At 39.2% G+C, this 12,695-nt stretch overlaps 1 protein-coding gene across 1 annotated transcript in view; it reads right to left on the bottom strand.

Annotated features, from left to right (window-relative positions):
• MYBPC3 (myosin binding protein C3) overlaps nucleotides 1–12,695 on the bottom strand; it is a 95,139-nt gene that overhangs the window by 38,081 nt on the left and 44,363 nt on the right. Inside the window, exons 15-19 of the mRNA XM_060763136.2 lie at nucleotides 5,528–5,694; nucleotides 5,000–5,165; nucleotides 3,796–3,902; nucleotides 426–455; nucleotides 166–302 (exon numbers count right to left, since the gene is read on the bottom strand). Coding sequence (XP_060619119.2) covers nucleotides 166–302; nucleotides 426–455; nucleotides 3,796–3,902; nucleotides 5,000–5,165; nucleotides 5,528–5,694 — 607 coding nt within the window. The remainder of the gene's footprint in view (nucleotides 1–165; nucleotides 303–425; nucleotides 456–3,795; nucleotides 3,903–4,999; nucleotides 5,166–5,527; nucleotides 5,695–12,695) is intronic.

Consider the following 12,695-nt stretch of genomic DNA (forward strand, 5'->3'; position numbering starts at 1 on the left):
TAATGTACTTCATGGATGACCAAATAGGACTACTATCTCCTCACAGTGAAATTTCACAAATGTAACAACAACAACAACATAAAGTTTTACAAATCAAGTGAAATAGTCTTGTAAGAAATGCTTATACTGAGCCATTCTGGGGATAGTGAATTTTAAGGCCGGTACCTTGTTTGCTTTCTGCCAAATCACTGTGGGTACTGGATCCCCTGATATTGGCACATCTAGTCTCAACTTGTTTCCTGCAACCACAATAATGGTGTCAGGGGTCTGGCTCATGCAATCCAAGCGGATTTTGGGGGGTTCTGCAGCAAAAGCATAATAGCAAAGCATTATTTACCAATATGATGGAGGATTATTCTAAGCCTCATGAGACTTTCTTTAGCTCCAACAAAAGTCATTCTTGAAACAAGAAAAACTTCGCTTACCTTGTCTGGGCACAAAGTCGATCTTAATCTCTAGAAGAAGGAAAAAAGGAAAGGTGTTGCTTAATCAAACAATTATATTGTTGGGTGTATTTGTTATTTTGAATGCATAATTGTATGTATGGTGGTGATATTACTACTACTACTCCTACTCCTACCACTACTAAAGGTTGAACATACCTGATCCAAAATTCAGAATACTTCAAAATTTGAAATTACCCACATGCATGGCTGAGATAATGACATGTTTTCTTTCCGATAGTTCAAGCTTTGTGTCAGGCACAGAATTATTAAAAATATTGCATATAAAATTATCCTTAGGCTATGTGTATAAGGTGTATATGAAACATAAAGGAATTTCAAGGATAGATTTGGGTCCTATCTCCAAGATATTTCATTATATACGTATATTCAAAGACAGGTTTTAGAAAACTTTAAATCCAAAGCACTTCTGACCCCAAATTTCAGATAAGAATTACTCAATCTTCTTCTTCTTCTTCTTCTTCTTCTTATTATTATTATTATGACATCCCTCCTTTTCCCCAATTTGGGATTCCAGACAATAAATAAATAAAAGCATATAAAAGTAAAAAACACTTAAACCACGATAAAATTAAAACCAGTTCAAAACATAAACATACAATGATAGGATGTAAGGGATCTAATAATATCTGGAAGATAATGCCCCTCTCTAGTGTTTATTTCTATGTTGGAGTCTCCACACATTAACCACCTTCCTCACTTTAGTCACTTTTCAGATGATTGACCTAGACAAGTGGTTCCCAACCTTTTTTTGACCAGGGACCACTTGACCAAAGACCACTTTGACCAGGAACCACTCTGCAACATCAGTACCAAAAGGGTTACGAATCAGTTTTTGGTCAACTTTAAATTTGGTTTGGTTATTTGGGGTGCTGATTCAGATAATTTCATTGAATAGACCACATCAGCTCTAGTTTCTGATACTGAACATATGCCATCAAGTAGTCTCCATCTGCTCACCCACAGAAAACCATATTTAATACGCTTCGGCACTATAAGAGGGTTTTGCGAGACCAGTAACTCTCGTTGCAATGGTGAGGCTGCGAACCATATTTTAGTTCTTGTGGACCATTCGTGGTTTATGGACCACAGGTTGGGAACCACTGATAGACTGACACAAACTAAATGCTTCATCAAAAAATCTGAAGGAAAAGAAAAACTTATCCACCCCTATTCATTGCTTAAATTGCCCAAATTCCAAAATTTGTGCTTTGTGATATTGCTACAATTGAGACATGTAATATAGTTTTCCCAAGGTAAACTATATTAGCTTAGGAATTGTTAGGGAAGTGTTAGGGAAGAAAGCTTAGGAATTGTTAGGGAAGTGTTAACTCCTGCAAATTTTAATAGCCATTCCCATCTGTCCTAGGTTGCTTCTTCTGGAATCGTCTCCATCTTAATGATCAAATTCCCAAGTGAAACTGGATAATCACCACCCTTTCCCACCCATTGGCTTCATGACATCCATTTAAATTCCATCAGACTCATGTTTCTTTCACACAAAAACCTTGTCTTGTTTAATTTCAACAACTGTTTCTTTGTTGATTCAGTTATGGGTATTCTGAATGTGGGTGCATTTGTGTTCTCATTTTCAGCAACTAGTTCATAACTTGGGGACTGGCTGCAATTACTCATTGCACTTAAAAAGAAAGATAAATTACAGGAGTACATTGCCAGTCCTTATATTATTTTGATGAAAGGATAGTTTTTGTAACCTCCCCAAAATGTGTTACAAGTAATAAGTAGTTATAATGTGCTTATAATGTGTCACCTGTACAATCTGAAGATACAGTTGTGCATCAGTAAACTTTGTTAAATTCCTAGCTTTGCTGGATCATGACCAATCTATATAAAAGTTCTTCACAATCAATCTGTTTTTCCTTCTCCATGATACATTTAAATTATCTTAACTTGTGTCAGCTGCCACCTCAACCTTCCTATGATATTGAGATCTAAAACATATTTTCTTAGCTTTCAAGTCAGCTGTTCTTTTTTCATGTCAGGAGCAACTTGAGGAACTGGTGTGAGACAATTGGCCGTCTGCAATGATGTTACCCATGGGATGCCTGGATGTTGGGATGTCTGGATGTTTTACCATCCTGTGGGAGGCTTCTCTCATGTCCCCACATGAGAAGCTGGAGCTGACAGACAAGAGCTCACCCTGCTCCCTGGATTCGAACTACTGACCTTTTGGTCAGCAATCCTGCCAGCACAAGGGTTTAACCCATTGCACTACTGGGGGCTCCTATTTCACCATAGAATTTCTATAATAGTTTATTAGAAGCCTGATAATAAGTCTAACATCTATAGTCAGAGAAGACATAACAGTACTTTGGCTCTTAGTATCTGCTGGGGGTTGGCTTCAGGAATCCTTGTGGATTCCAAAATCTATGGATGCTCAGATCCCATTTTATACAATGGTGTATTAAAATGGTGTCCCTTGTATAAAAATGGCAAAACGACAGTTCTTTTTGGATTTTTAATAATATTTTCAAACCATGGAATCCTTAAATCTTTCCTATAAAATCCATGGATATGGAGGGCCAACTGTCCCTTACTACGCCTATCTCTTCACTGTGGGATGCACAGGTCCTCAACATTTCAGATTGCGCTAGAAAAATGAAATGTCTACTCAGATGAACAACAAATTAATCATATTTCTTGACAAAGTGGAGATGGTTGGGCCGGTCAAAGTGACTCCATTCTGTATAATAAGGAAATGATGCCTATATATTCACACATAAGATATGGGCCCTGTTATAGTGTATTAAAATCTTTCCATGTATAGGTAGTGAACTGAGTAACTGATTCAAATCTGCCATTATTTGAATAATGACAAATTTTCCCCAGTCAGAATATAGAGTCCCATTCCAAGGCAGGGATAATATTTTCAAATATGATCTATATAGAATAATGGCTGGCCAGTCTCTTGATGAATCTCACTTTATCCAGAACTGATTAGCTATCTTTGCAAATGCTACTATTGTACATACTCATCTCTCCTGCTACTTGCAATATGTAGGTGATAATATTGGTACACATAGCAATATGATAACTTACATTTTGTATATTGATCTACAGACAACATAAATACTTTATGTAAGCTAATTTGAACTGTGAAAAGTTTTTAAAAAGGAAGCTATTATGAACTAGTATTAACAGTTATATTCCTTTAACTTTCAGAGATCAGCAAGAAGAAATTCTCCTATTTCTTCATACAATACAAGAAACTATTTTCATTTATGGCATGGACTTACAATACCTTAGTATCTTTATTTCAAAACAAGAGAATTTCTAATAGGTATTAGAAAGCAGGTTCCAGAATACTTACCCAAAAAACGCAGATGGGCTGAGAGATTGTATGCAAAACCTTCTGGTACAAATGTATAATCAGCTTCGTCTTGTGGAGTTACATCATCAATGGTTAGCTTGTGGATTCTGAAAATACAAGTGTAATTGTATTGCATTCAGTAAGCACAAAGACAATGACACCCATCTAACACAACCCAAATACTTACACAGACATTTGACAGGAACTATCACTTGATTTATATTAAACCATTAGTGGGGATTTTCAGTTCAGTCCACTGCAGCTATAGAATCTGGAGGGATCTCCATTTGCTACACAGAACCCTGTCCAAGCACTATATAAGCCCAAAATGGGAGGTGTCTCTGTGTACCTCCAATAGGCCAGTCTTTTGCTCTCTAGTCTGTTCAACTAAACTAAAGAGTCGGTTTTATTGGCCTAGTAGAAGGGGTAGAACACTCAGCGTGCAAAGAGACATCCCATAGTCTATCATGGTCTGGCATAGTGTCAATGTTGGCTTGCTAGGAATGGAGGATGGGGTCCTGGTGTGTCCTATGGAGATCTCTCCATATACAGCTGTGGACTGGATTGACCCCTAAGTATACTACAATGTTTCTTAAAGGAGCACATTCTCAAATGTGATCATATGAGAACAATTCCCCAAAATCTGGAAAATGTCAATATTCACATTTTGAATAGGGATATCTTGAGAATTCCATGCAGAACATTTGATGCAGGCAGAACGTCAGGAGAGAATGCTTCTAGAACATGGACATGCCGCCCGAAAAACTTTCAACAACCCAGTGATTCTGGCCATGAAAGTCTTCAACAAAATTATAAAAATGTCAGAAAATTCAAAAGCATGTCTGGTTATTGTTGGCAGCAATCTACACTTGATATGGTTCACATATAAAAGATAGAGAAATGTATTATACGTTTTCAGACTTTCATGACATTCATCTAGGATTGTCAACATTTTTATATGCATACCAACATTCTCCAGAGCATAACCACAACGTAAACACAAATATTCACAACTAACACACAACATCTTTCTCATTTGGAACTGAAGTATGGGGAGAACTCTTATTTACCATCCTGCCCCATACGAAGAACCGTATCATCTATTTGTAACTAAAACCAGAACAGAATAGCCTTCTCTTAGCATATATCAACTGACACAAAACAAAATTAAGTGGCTTGCATTATTTTGTGAAGCACAACTTACCTGCCAATATGGGAGATTTTAATCCGCTCGTTTGGGATCACCTCCTTCCCGTTTTTCAACCAGATGCCCTTCACGTTCTCATCAGAAACCTCACACTTGAATACAGCCTGATCCCGTGCCTTGACTGTCAAGTCAGCAATGCTCTGGTACACCTCCAGCTTCTTCTCTGAAATTGAAAATTTGGAGGGTCAGAGGTCAACCAAACACTGGCACTGTTGATGTTGCTTTTACAAAAGGAAAGGGCTAAAGACACTGTTTGGGGAAAAGGTGAATTAGGAAGACACCCACAGCATGTGGGACTTTAACAAGACTTGATAAGCAGGCAGCTGTTGTTATCAGGATATCTATTACATCCGGCCCATAGGCCTAACAATCCCCATAATAGGCTCTTGGAGGCCAGTGTAATTAGCTACAATTAGTGATCTCAGTACCAGCCATTCTTCTTCTTCCTCTACCGAGAGAGTTATTGCCAGCCCTTATACACAAATCCAAAGAAAAGTTCTTAATGCATCAATACTCAAATCTCACCTTGGACAATCAATTCAGCAACAGATTCCCCACCGTTAGTTTTCACTTTGTAATGTCCACTGTCTTCCATGGTAGATTCATTAATTATGAGGTAGTGCTTTTTCCCATCCATTTTGAACCGATATTTGAATGCTTCTTCTCGGGTAAGCTCCACTCCATCTTTTTCCCTGTGGATATCAAATATTGTTGAGCTGATAATAACTAACATAATGTTGGCATGATTTCCACTGTGTGATTTCTAATTTAACCAATTTTCTCTCAACTTCTTCATAAGTAAGATGGGCATGATTTGATTTAATGATTCGATTACAGTTAATAACAACAAGAAGAAAGAATCAGAAGGAATTATGTGGATGAAATTCAAACAGAACAGTAATGTAAAAATAAAGAGCATGCATACAATTACATAAAACTATATGTAACCTTTGTTTTGCCATTGAGCATCATTTGTTTCCGACAAACAGCCAATCATCCATTTTCTCCTTTATTTGCGTGGAGGAAATGTTTCCATTAAGATAACTCCTATAGAGAGTTCAAATAGGAACTCTCTGCAAAAACAGCAAAGCCTTGATAGCCCCAATGGTCCACAATCAATGACATAGAACTGCACTTTCATCCCATGCCCTGTTCCTTAGCTACAATTTGCACTGTCCTATTCCCTTGCCTCGTTTACAGTTTGGCCATGTCTTGTGGTAGATCACGGCGTGTTGTTCTGAGTTTTAGATTGCTATTTTTATATGCTATAGTTTTTACTTTGTACTGTACTTTGTGTTTATTTTATGCTTTGTCTCAGCAGCTTGTGCCATATGTAAACTGCCCTGAGTTCATCTGGGGAGATGGAGACGAGGTAGAAAACCAAAGTTGTTGTTATTGTTGTTGTTGTTGTTCTTAGTAGTAGTAGTACTGTCTTACCACCACTCTTTTTTTTGGAATTAGGGAGTTGTGTTGGTATTTGTGAAAGAAAAAACCAGGTATTCCAGGAGAAATTGTATGATTTTTTTGTTTTAAGTTTTTAACAAATAACCAATTCAAAAGAGGACAGAGGAAACATCTAGCTTGGCCCTGAATTGTTGGAACAGGAAAGATTTTATGGTTTTGCATTTCCGTTTTTAAAGGTAATATTAATTTCTTAGTGGTGATTTTAAATTTAGTTTTGACAAGCATTCATTTTGGAATCCTCAGGTATTTTCACAATTTTTCATTAATTTACTTGTCATGGTGATTTCCTTATTTATTGCATTTGCCATTCAGCTGACTAGAATCATAGAATCACAGAGTTGGAAGAGACCGCGTGGGCCATCCAGTCCAACCCAATGCCAAGAAGCAGGAACATCACATTCAAAGCACCCCCGACAGATGGCCATTCGGCCTCTGTTTAAAAGCCTCCGAAGAAGGAGCCTCCACCACACTCTGGGGCAGAGAGTTCCACTTCTGAACAGCTCTAACAGTTAGGAAGTTCTTCCCAATATTCAGATGGAATCTCTTTTCCTGTACTTTGAAGCTATTATTCCACATCCTAGTCCCCAGGGCAGCAGAAAACAAGCTTGCTCCTTCCTCCCTATGACTTCCCCTCACATATTTATACATGGCCTTCATCATGTCTGCTCTCAGCCTTCTCTTCTGCAAGCTAAACATGCCCTACTATTTAAGCTGCTTCTCATAGGGCTTGTTCTCCAGACCCTTGATCATTTTAGTCGCCTTTCTCTGGACACATTCCAGCTTGTCAACATCTCCCTTAAATTGTGGTGCCCAGAACTGGACAAAGTATTGCTGGTGTAGTCTGATCAAGGCAGAACAGAGGGGCAACATGACTTCCTTGCATCTAGACACTATACTCCTATTTATGCAGGCCAAAATCTCATTGGTCTTTTTCGTTGCCACATAACATTATTGGCTCATGTTTAACTTGTTGTCCACGAGGACTCCAAGATCTTTTTCACACGTACTGCAGTTGAGTCAGGCATCCCACATTCTGTACCTTTGCATTTCATTTTTATGCCAAAGTGGAGTATCTTGCATTTGTCTCGGTTGAAATTCATTTTGTTAGTTTTGGCCCATCTCTCTAATCATTTTGAATTTTGCTCCTATCTTCTGGGGTATTGACTCTCTGTGATGGCGCGAGTGGCGCCACCTATGTATAGAACTGTTAGTTGTAAGATTTAAATTGTTGTTCCGTATTTAATCCTGCCCCTTTTACCCTGCTTATGTATAGTTGTATGGATTGGTTGCTTGTAGCTGTCAATCAGTACTGTTTGGCTCCACCTCTTCCTGCAGGAGGGGAGAACTTCCTTTTTCTTCTTCTTCATTCTGCCATCAGAGATCGTACCAGATGGACGTGAGTAAGAGACCTGACTCTAAAGGACCCTGATTTAAGTTACCTCTTAGCACCAGTTCTGAGGTTTTTTACCCCTGGGACTCATGCTTTATGTCCAGATTGTCCTGGACAATTATTGAGGAGACCCAGGCACCTTCAAGCCGGTTCTTTTGGCACCAAAGGAAGATCCTGAATCTTCAAAACATAGGCCATCTGAACTGGGGTTGTGGTTTGCTCCGGCATCCACAGCCATTGAGGAAGGAGGAAACTTGGTGAGGCTTCTCAGCTTCAAACCCCTTGGACCCAGGACTAATTGAGACTGTAACGTATGTTTTTCTTCACCCCTCTAAAGTTTTCCAGCTCATTGCTTTGAAGAAATGATTTTGTGATAAATAAAACTTATTTTGAGCTATTTACAGTGTGCCGTCGCGCCTGGGGCTATTATTCTCAACAAAGGAGGGATGGACGTGACCTCTTTCCCCCAGGGGAGTGCTTCTTGCCCTCCTTTAGGAAACTGGAACTCCCAAGAACCCAAAACGATGTAAATAACTCAAAACAAGTTTTATTTGTCACAAAGTCATTTCTTCAATGCAATAAACTGAGTTCAAGGGTTTAGAAGCTGAGAAGCCTCACCAGGTTTCCTCTTCCTCAATGGCTGGCGATGCCGGAGCAAAATCGCAGCCCCAGTTCAAATGGCCTATTTTGAAGATGCAGGATCTTCCTCTAATGCCAAAAGAACTGGCTTGAAGGCGCCTGGGTCTCCTCAGTAGTTGTCCAGGATGATCTGGACATTCAGCATGAGTCCCAGGGGTAAAACCTTAGAATTGCTGCTAAGAGGTAACTTTACAGGGTCCCATAAAGATGAAGTCTGTTACTCACGTCCATGTTGCAGAAACTCTCTTGGTAGAATGAAAAGAAAGAGGAAGTTCTCCCCTCTTGCAGGAAGAGGTGGAGCCAAACAGTGCTGATTGACAGCTACAAGTAACCAATGCATACAGATATACAAAAACATGGCAAAAGGGGCAGGATTAAACATGATACAACAGTTTACATCTTACAATTAACAGTTTTATATATAGGTGGCGCCACTCGCGCCGTCACATACAGCGTTTTGGGTTTTTGGGAGTTCCAGTTTCCTATAGGAGGGCAAGAAGCAATCCCTTGGGGGGAAGGTGCCACGTCCATCCCTCCTTCATTAAGAATAATAGCCCCCAGGCGCGACGGCACACATTCCCACCCAATTTGGTGTCATCTGCAAACTTGATGATCATGCCGACTAGGTCTTGAAAATACATAAAATAGATAAACCCAATTTTTGAAAATAAGTTGAATACAATTTTTAAAGACAGCTTTAAAAAACAAAGGGCATGTAGGATATAATATTTTTACCTCTCTCCAGCAGGTCTACAATGATGGAGCCTATATGATTCCCATCATAGAAGGCACTATTTTAGTCATTTGCTATAAATCTGAGAGTTCTTGCCTTCACTTCTGACTTCATTGAAAACTGGAGACAGCTGCGCTCCACCCTGGTCTGATGGCTATTCCGGAGCTATCAATACTCTAAAATAAGCATTTACATTTCAAGGAGTCGCTATGAGCCACAAGATCAGATAGTGGCAGCTGCTTTGTGTTTTGGAAAGAATTAAATACTCCCACACCCCTATACACCCACACAGCCCACATATCCAGACAACTCTAGACATCTTAAAATGAATGCTGAACAACAAATGTATTATTTGAGTGGGTTGTTGTAGGTTTTTCAGGCTGTATGGTAATGTTTCTGAAGCATTCTCTCACAACCTCTGAGGATGTCAGCCATAGATGCAGGCGAAACATCGGGAGAGAATGCTTCTAGAACATGGCCATACAGCCCGAAATACCTACAACAACCCAGTGATTTCGGTCATGAAAGTCTTCGACAATACATTATTTGAGTGATGTTTTCAGGAGTGTAATATAAACACAAATGTAATCTGTAGATAGTCACTAGCTGTAAAGATCAGCTTTAAATCTTTCCTTCCCTTTGATTTCTGAAATGAAATGGTGAAAAAATGGCATGTTGCCTACCGGAGTGTTATAGTAAATTCACATGTGGGGATGTAGTTCATTTGTGTTTGTCTTTTTTCAGACTCTAAAGGGGATGCATACAAAGCATGCAGAAATGAACAGATTGTTAAATACACAGAATGGTGATGTGTTGTCATGGAGGAAGGTGATAAACATGTTTCTTGTTACAACGAAAGGGCACTGCACCTCTTTAATAAAAAAATAAACAGAACTAAAAAAACATTGATATAAATATTGGAGGTAAGAAAAACTGGTTTCACAAATGATATTGTATGTCCTGAAATAGATGCTTGTTGACACTTGAGTTGCAACTACACAGTGTACTGGCAAGCATCTTGGTTGGCATCCAGTTGGAAGCATACCCATGTTTAAGTCATATGACACATGGAGGGCCAAAAAGTCACCACAGTGCAATGGACATATGTATTCTGCTAATAGCAGCATAAGTGGAAATGTGTATGTCCCTCTATGCTTTATCTTTGCTCAGTTCTTGGGAAAATGATTGTGGAGTCTTAAGTCGACAAAAAGTTGAACATGAGCCAACAATGTGATACAGCAGCTAAAAAAGCCAATGGAATTTTGGGTTGCATCAAAAGGAAAATAGATCAAGGAAAATAATGGTGCCCCTCTATTCTGCTTTGGTTAGACCTCACCTGGAATACTGTGTCTAATTCTGGACACCACAGTTTAACAGAATATTGACAAACTGGAACACGTCCAGAGGAGGACAACTAAATGATTAAAGGTCTGGAGACCATGAATCCCTATGAGGAGCAGCTTAAAGAACTATGTCTGTTTAGCCTGCAGAACAGAAGGTTGAGGAGACATGAGAGCCATGTTTAAATGTCTGAAAGGATGTCATAAGGAAGAGGGGTCAGGCTTGTTTTCTGTGGTTCTAGAGATTAGGGCTTGGAGCAATGGGTTCAAATTACAGGAAAGGAACATTAGGAAGAACTTACTGATCATAAGAGCTGTTCAACAGTGGAACTCTTTGCCTTAGAGTGTGGTGTAGGCTCCTTTCTTGGAGGCTTTGGATGGCCATTTGATTGTGCTTTTCCTGCATGGTGAGGATTGGACTGGGTGGCCCCTGTAGCCTCTTTCTGATTCTATGATATTGTGCATTGCATACTGTGTTGCAGTTTCACATTATGCATTGCATTGCAGCTGGTATATTGTTCATTGAGGTTGTGCATAATCTATTACATTTTGTACAAGAACACCTAATCATAGATATGTTTGTGAAAGGTTGAAATTCTCACTGGGCTTTCATAGTGCTCATGCAGCATATCTCCACCTGCAGATATTTACGCTACGCTGAGAGGATTGGAGCCATTGAAGTGCAACCATTATCTCCAATACTTACATAATTAAAAGTTAATCAGGAGTGGGATGTGTTGGCAGAATTGGAAGGTGGAATATTTTTCCTGCCAGAGTACTTCACCTAAATAGTTTTCCCCCTATGTCCTCAAACTTCTTCTAGTGTGAAAACTTAAGAAAGATACTGAGAAAGAACTGGTGGACCTTCACAGAAAGTGGATGGGTGTGAAAGAGAATAATGAAGTATATTGCTTCCCCATGTTGATTTTCACTCACAAATGCCCTTCAAGTCTTCTTATTTGTATTTCTAGGTCAACAGAACTGGGCAATTTCTGAACCCTGTGTTTATTTGATGACTGAAAAAATGTACTATCAAGGGTAGAATAATTCCTCTTATTCCGGCTTTCGACAACCCCAAAACTTGAAGCAAAATACACCAATTGTCTTTTGGTTCAGAAGCAATGGTGTTTATGTAAATGCTGTTTCCAACATGGAGAGCTTCTGGAAAATGTTGATGGGGGTAGCAAATATCAGATCTACATGCATTTAAAACAAAATATAAAGGAAAACTGGATCATGTAACTGACTTCCTTTCTCACCTTGAGAAATGTAATGATTTTTCCATTATTCATCTACTAATTATAACACACTTGGGTGTGTTATAATATCTTTTTCAGACTTTTTTGTAAGGATCTGACTATATGGCACATTAAATATAAAACGGGTAGTTTTGTACCCTTTTTCCTTTAATAGAAGCACACAGAATCCTTATCAAGATTTGAATCAGCATTCATCATTCCACATCATCTGTTTTTCTCTTTCCAATTCTTTCACCATAAAGATTCTTAAAAAACAAAAACAAACCAAACTCTCCTTGAGAAACTGCAAATCGTTTCTGGTGTGAGAGAATTGGCAGTCTGCAAGGATGTTGCCCAGGGGACTCCTGGATGTTTGATGTTTTACCATCCTGTGGGAGGCTTCTCTCACGTCCCTGCATGGGGAGCTAGAGCTGATAGACAGGAGCTCACTTCGCTCCTTGGATTCGAACCGCCAACCTGTCTGTCAGCAGTTCAGCTGGCACAAGTGTTTAACCCATTGGCACATGGGATCTCATGGGATGGGGGTGGGGTTTAAATAAAAAAAGATGGAAAAAAGATTAAATCACCATTTTGCGGAGAGGGAAGAGATATAAAGCAGCACACTGTGGCCTATATTCTACTTGTTTTCCCCAATCAGATTGGACCCATTGAATCAATTGTGAGTCAACACATAGGCAAATCTTACTGTGTTGATGAGTCTACTCAAGTTGGAACTAACCATAGCAGCAGTGGGAGTCATGTAGCCCTCTTCAGCATAACTTATACTGAGGAGTGCTGGGAACTAGAATCATAGAATTGGAAGAGACCTCATGGGCCATCCAGTCCAACCCCATGCCAAGAACTGCAATTCAAAACATCTGGAGAGCTG

This window comes from Anolis sagrei, chromosome 1 (assembly GCF_037176765.1).
Source record: "Anolis sagrei isolate rAnoSag1 chromosome 1, rAnoSag1.mat, whole genome shotgun sequence".
Taxonomy (NCBI): domain Eukaryota; kingdom Metazoa; phylum Chordata; class Lepidosauria; order Squamata; family Dactyloidae; genus Anolis; species Anolis sagrei.